The sequence below is a fragment of the Camellia sinensis genome, chromosome 4 (assembly GCF_055761805.1).
Source record: "Camellia sinensis isolate YWXY chromosome 4, ASM5576180v1, whole genome shotgun sequence".
Lineage (NCBI taxonomy): Eukaryota > Viridiplantae > Streptophyta > Magnoliopsida > Ericales > Theaceae > Camellia > Camellia sinensis.
This window is the reverse complement of record NC_138964.1, coordinates 21564919-21572055: the sequence shown is the minus strand read 5'-3', so window position 1 is coordinate 21572055 and position 7137 is coordinate 21564919. Positions and strand designations below refer to the sequence as shown.

At 33.7% G+C, this 7137-nt stretch overlaps 1 protein-coding gene and 1 long non-coding RNA gene across 2 annotated transcripts; one reads left to right on the top strand and one right to left on the bottom strand.

Annotated features, from left to right (window-relative positions):
* Positions 1 to 245: 245 nt before the first annotated feature.
* On the top strand, positions 246 to 4328 carry LOC145824517 (uncharacterized). The gene is made up of 3 exons (XR_014366100.1): positions 246 to 302; positions 2348 to 2406; positions 4193 to 4328. It is a non-coding gene; the product is annotated as an uncharacterized LOC145824517 (long non-coding RNA).
* Positions 1848 to 6823, bottom strand: LOC114269078 (uncharacterized). The gene is made up of 2 exons (XM_082924441.1): positions 4145 to 6823; positions 1848 to 2620 (listed from the first exon to the last, which is right to left on the bottom strand). Exons 1-2 carry the CDS (start codon positions 6765 to 6767, stop codon positions 2265 to 2267), a joined length of 2979 nt encoding a protein of 992 aa, XP_082780567.1. The 5' UTR covers positions 6768 to 6823; the 3' UTR covers positions 1848 to 2264.
* Positions 6824 to 7137: the final 314 nt, after the last annotated feature.

The following is a 7137-nucleotide window of genomic DNA, read 5'->3' as shown; positions in this document are numbered from 1 at the left end:
GTGCTTATTAGTTGGGTTTTGGTTCACAAATTTTTCTTAAAGGTGGCAATTAGTTGGGCGTACAAATCAAGTTGTGAATTGGCTGATTCTTGGCTGACTCATTATTGAGCCATAAATTTGTTAAAAACATTTCATTTGTTTGGTTGTTTTGCTTGATTATCGAAATACATTGCTCTTTAATCAATATATAGATTTTCTAATTTATTTTACTTTTTTAAATTTTTGTTGCATTTTTTTTTCATTCTCAGAAGTGGTGGAGAGAAGAAGTAACCCAATATCTAGCTTTGTATTGCACTGTAAAGGTACGTTAGTTGTTTTGCTTATATTTTAGAACAATATCTTTTTAAACTGTTTTTAAGCTCTAAAATTGCTTTATGTTTTTTTCATTATATTGGTTCAATTGCATTGATCAATTGGATGTTGGATAATGCGAAAGACCAAGAAATTTGGCAGCTTACTATGGGATGTAATCTTCCAGGGATGTACGAAAATTGGTAGCCTACCTTTTTTTTCTCTAAATAGTTTGAATGCACTCAATTGAATCTTATTAGATGTGAAGTTATAAAATATTTTAGATTTATTATGAAAAAATGTTGTGTTGATGTCCATTTTAAGTTATATGTTTTTGTTATTTGAGTGCAACTTTTGAATAATATTTTTTTTTTTGAAGGGGTACAGTAAATGATCATCTCTAAACAAATTGCCTTCATTGTTCAAAGTACTCTATAGAGGACTTCTTTGGTACCCAAAAGCATTATTGAAGTGGGCTTCTTTGGTATTTTGTACCAGATTTTGCTTAGGACGGTAAAACTTTGATGCGAAAGTTCCGGTCATAAATCGGGCGGAGATCCTCTCCATTTCATTGTTATAATGGAAGATCTCCATTACATCATTTAAGAATTGTAAAATAGTAATGAGAATTTATCAATATTTTAAATTTATAAAAAAAATTATTACAAATTCTTCAATAATGTAATGGAGATCTTTTATTATAATTTTGAAAAAGAGAGGATCACAATTCTCAAGAATCAACCTCTACCCAAAAATAGGTAAATGGATAGTACTCTTGGAGGGAAGGGAGAAAAGGGGACTTCTTCATATGCTCAAATGCTACTACTTATGGAACTTAATTTATATATTTGTAGAATATTACTTTGCAATTAGTATTATCAGTTCTTTTTGGTGGGAGTGCCTTCAAACACAGGTCACACATAAGTATTCTTACAAACTATAATAATATTTGATTTTACCAATCGCCTTGTTAAAAAAAAAAAAAAAAAACTACTAGAATCAACAGGAGGAATATTTTCATAGATGTTTGAAAGGACCTACAGAGGTACAAGAGGATGGAACAATTGAAACAAAGGATTAATTGTACCATGTCCTTTAAGACATTGGAAATCCTATGGTGTTGTGCACCCCAACACAAAAATGTGCAATTTTATTAAAAGATTTTATGACATTAATTATAAAATGTGTAATCTCGTTACAAATTTGTGTTACAAAATGTCTAAAATTTTGTGATTGAAGTTGCAAAAGTTTGTGGTTTGGTTACGAAATTTTTTGTTACTCTAGTTTGTGACGATATTATATATTTTGTAGTTGATATTACGAAAATTTATAATAGAATACATACACAAAATATTGCAAGTGTATGTGTATGTGTATGTGTATGTACATGCATGTGATGCAAGGTAGAATAATGAGATGAAACTCAAATGCAAAGATTAACTACAAATTTCATAAAAGAGATACTCTCTCTTGAACATATATTATTTCTCTCAAAATAAGATGCTCTGCCCTAAAACTCACTACCATTATTTATAGAGAACAAGCCCCAATACAATAGGAGATAAGCTAAGGTAATACTCACTAATCAAGCTTAAATCAAAGATAATATGAAAATTACCAAAAATAGAAAGATTTGAGCTAATCTCAAATATAGAAACTAGAATAAAAATTACATATTTTGGAACAAATCTAATCTCAAACGGATTTGTCTACACCAAGTAATTAATGAATCAATTATTCTCAAAAATAGCGAAGCCGCAAAATTGGAGGCCTAAATATTAGAATTTGATTGAAATTCATCGTATGCCATAACAAATAGATGCATATTGATCGTGACGTCATTTTCAGTGTTTCAACTAAATTTTACGTCATTCCGAGCACAAACTAACTCACGCCTCTAGTACCTTTTGCCTTTGCTATGTTTTTCCATGAGTTCCAGAAAACTCTATGACCAAACACTCTCTGTCAGCATGTCAAATACTTTGGATGTGACGGAGTTGCTTTTTGATCTTGTTCAGCTTGACAAGAACCTTTTTAATGTCACCTCTCTCCGCAGGTATATCATTGGTGCACTCTAAACCCAACTCTAAAAGAGCAAGAAGAATGCTTTGTGAGGTAACCATGTCACTGCCATTTTGCATCCTCAATAAACCACCATTCACTATTTCCATAATTTTGTTGGGAAGTGATGCACTCACCCATTGTCTTAAGTTGATCTCTACAGAGAACATTTCATCTGTAGGTTTCTTTCTTGTGAATGTTTCCAAAAGCATCACACCATAGCTATATATATCACCATTTGTTGAGACTCGTCCTTCGGAGCCATACTCTGTATAAAATATGAAAATTGTTATATATCATTGATCTTTATTACCATTTTATATTGCCATCTACATGGATACTTATAATTGACTTCCTTGTTTGAAGATGATTATGAAAAAATTACTGAAAACAACTAACATCTTGCCAAGTATCCTCGTCATATAAAACGGTGAAAAAAATAGATGATATATAGTATTTTAAGGTGGTAGCTCAATTAGGCAAAATATTTTATTTCAAAATTGGTTAAGATGATGGATAACATACACACCTATGATCCATAAAATATGCATTTTGTGTCAGTTTAATATACCAAATTTGAATTTTTGTCAATAAAGTTTTTTATATTTGAGTCAAACTTCTCCAATTTCACCCAACGGTCTAAACATTAACAAAATAATAATATAAATTCATCTATGGTACCAATAGTATGCGTGTCATATCACTGGAGGCTCTAAAGTTTTAAATTTATCATTTTTTTTTCCAATAGCATTGTAAGGCTATGCTTTGTCTTCTTATTTAGTGTTTAGTGACCAAAGCAACAAAATTGAGGACTGTTGAAAAATAAGTGACATGAAACACACTGCGTGGATTATAATTGTAGTTATTACTAGTTTAATGATTTAAACAATCCCTTTGAAATTAAACCAATTTGTTTCAAATTGAAAACTTTAGGAATAAAATTAACAAAATTAAAACTCAAATGACAAAAATAACATGACATAAAGTATATTTTAGGAACCTAGTGTATTTTATTCTAAAATGATTCATTGCCTCATATTTTCTTCTTTTTTTCTTTTTGGCTAGATAATCCTTTAACCTAGTAATCTAATTAATCTAGTAATTAGTGTCAATATTAGGTGCGTGGTTCAACATTAAAGTTGCATTGAAAAGCCTGAACCTATCTCAACTTGACATTGTGGGTGTTTGGGAAGTGGCTATTTTTTAGGTTTTTCGGCTTTTTGGTTATTTTAGTAGGCTATTTTAATTTTTGTGTTTGGGAAGATATGATAGATTTTTATTTGAGTTGTTGTATTGAAAAATGTGTTTGAAATGATGTTTGAGATTGAAATAACAAATTTGTCCCTAACTTTACTTTTTCCAAAATTGGTTTAAAGGGGCGAAATTGTAATTTCAGCCTCAAAGACTAGGCTGTCACAATTTTGTGCCTACACACTATCATGACAATGTAGGGCTGCCCCACTGCCGCTGCTCTTTTTTTTGTTTTTTTTTTTTGTTTTTTAATATAGATTATTGATTTAGGATTTTTGAGGCTTTTTGGCTTTTTTAATATATGAGGCTATTTTAGCCTCAAAAGTGGGTTCCCAAACACCCCCATTATGTTCTTGATGAAAGCAATATATTGACACTTAACAAAAGCCATCTAGGTATTTCTTCGACAAACTTAAAACATAAAATTTACATTCAAGACATGCATACCAAACAAATTAATAAGAAATACATAGAAAATTGATTTGTAACAAGTCTGTTAAATGGGAAATATAAAGTAAATAAAGGTAATTAAAGCATTTACCTGGAGCAATATAGCCGATGGTACCTAAAGTCCTGGTCTGTATTGCAGTCTTGTTTTCAGCTAAAATTTTTGCAATGCCGAAGTCAGCAACATGTGCAACCATGTCTTCATCTAGAAGGACATTGCTCGGCTTCAAATCACAATGAACCACAGGCTCTAATTGACCATGATGGAGATATTCCAGAGCTAATGCTACATCAATCATGATGCCAATCCTTTGAAGGAGATTAAGGCAGGAGTTATGAGAATATAACCACATTTCAAGGCTTCCGTTAGACATATATTGCAAAACCAATGCTCTTAACTCAGGATTAGAGCACGCTGTTATAACTCCAACGAGATTTCTATGTCGAGTTGTTCGCAACACTTTACATTCTACATCAAAGCTTCTAAAAGCTCCTTCAAGTTGCAAATTTAAAACCTTAACGGCAACAATTGTCCCATCTGAAAGTACACCTTTGTATACCGAGCCATAGCTTCCTACTCCAAGCAAGTTGGCATCGCAGAAGTCATTTGTGGCTCGTCGAAGCTCTAGATATGAAATCATTCTGTGCTCCGTTGTTGCATATAAATCTTTCAGATTTTGACTTTGGACATTGTTGGCATGATTTCTTTTCACAATATACACACCAATAGAAAAGATTAGCATCAATGCAATGACAGGAAGAATGTATCGAAGATTAATTTTAATCATCGACTTCTTGGAACTATTGCTTGCACATGGTGGCACTTTCAAAATAGGATTCCCACAAAGTGCTTCATTCTCCATGAAAGACTGTGATGTAAGGTTCATGAATGGCCCTTCTTTTGGAATCTCCCCAGCCAACTTATTGCAAGAGAAATTCATGTATTGGATATGTGAAAGTGCCTCAAGAGACTTAGGTATCTGTCCAGATAGATTGTTGTGTGAAAGATCCAAGTAATCCAATGTTATCAAATTGCCCATTGTGTTGGGAATGGGTTCTGAGAATGAATTCCTAGACAGGTTCAAAGAAGTTAGGCTTTGAAATGACCCAATAACTCTCGGAATGCTTCCTGAGATTTGATTCCAAGATAAATCCACGATTTCCATCACTCTCGACGGTCTTATGTTTGGATCTAGGCTTCCACCTAATGAATTGAATGAAAGATTCAAGTACCTTAAAGTTTCAAGGTTCCATAAACTCGACGGTATGAAGGTCAATTTATTATGAGAAAGCTTCATCACCTGCAAACCTCTAAGATTTTCAATGCAACTTGGGATCGATCCAGATAACTTATTTTGCTCGGCATAAAGTTCCCCCAAGTTTCTCAAAAGGCAAATCTCATTTGGAATTGATCCATGAAAGTTGTTACCGCCAACATACAACCTTTGCAAGCTTTCAATTTCTCCAAGAGTTGAGGGGATGTTTCCATTTAGATTATCGTTAGCCATTGCAAGTACATTCACATACCTCAGAGAACCAATCTCTTTAGGAATTGTACCAATTAGTTGGTTTTCAGATACAGAAAGTTTTCGCAAAGAGTTTGAAAGGTTTCCAATAGAATTAGGTAGGGTGCCACTCAATTTATTTTGTCCCACCCCTAACTCCTCCAAGGAAGTACAATTTGTCAAATCTGTAAGAAAACTAAGTTCAATACTTCCTGGCTCGTTTGTCAGTTGATTTTGAAATAAATGCAAAAGTTCTAGGTGTTTTAGATTGCCTAAATGTTTTGGTACTGGTCCAGTAAACAAGTTGGCAGCTAGAATTAGCATAGTGAGCTTAGAAGAATTGCAGAGAGATGAAGGGATGTTTCCAGTTAGTTGATTGTCATCCAAAAGGAGGAGTTCAAGATTAGGAAGGAAAATCCCATTATTTGTTGGAAGGTTTCCAGAAAAGGCATTCGAAGTCAAGACAATTTTAACCATTGAAGACTTGTTAAAAATTGCAGGAGGTATTGAACCTGTAAGATAATTGAATCCAAGGTTAATGAACTTCAAATTTGGAAGTTGTGCCAATTGAGTTGGAATGTTTCCATAAATGTGGTTCATTTCTAGCCCAAGCAATTCTAAGTTTGAAGTGTTGCAAAAGGAAGGTGGAATAGTATCGGTAAGTTTATTTTGTCCGAAATAAAGGTGATGTAGAGAGGGTAAGGTGCTCAACTCTTTCGGAATTCTACCACTAAATTTATTACCCGCAAGAGATATCACTTCAAGCCTTTGACAGTGGTGTAAACCCAATGGGATGTTTCCTTCTAACATATTACGAAATAAATAAAGGGTTTTTAGGCGACGCAAATGGCCTATTTCATCTGTCAGATGACCATAGAAGCTATTGTTACTAAGATCGAGTAATTGGAGGAAAGAAAGATTACCAACATGAGGAGATATGGTGCCTTCGAGACCCATGTTGCGAAGGAGCAAGCCCGTGACTCTTTGCCTACGTCGACTGCATAAGACCCCAGCCCAGCCACAAAAATTGGTTTCTTTCGTCCAGTTCCTCAACACATTGTTGGGATCATTTTTGATGGATGATTTGAAGCTGAGGAGAGCTAATTGGTCTGTGAAGTTCGAGGAACAAATGGCCAAATCAACCATGCATAAGTGCACTAACAGTGCCAGAGCTCCCATAAGAGAAGCATTGTACAGCCTCCTCACGGACATGATTGACAGAGAGAGAGAGAGAGAGAGAGAGAGAGAGGGAGAGAATGCTTAAGCTTAAGATTAAGCTTGTGAAAATGTACGCTCATAGTCATATCCATACATTGTATATAGAGTTATCCATGTAATCTATTCGTCAATAACTAACTATAGTTAGATTGTATTGAGGATAGAATTAGTTAGAACTAGAGTCAAGTTAGATGGTTATGGTAGTGTATACATCTGAGGGATGTATCATTGTATAGACTCGAAGAATTCAATACAGATTTTATTCTTTTATTGAAATTCACCAAAAACTATTGCTCTCTTCTATGCTTTTGTGGCTTAGCATTGGCCACGTGACGTATTGTGGGTTATTTATAATGTTTAAAAA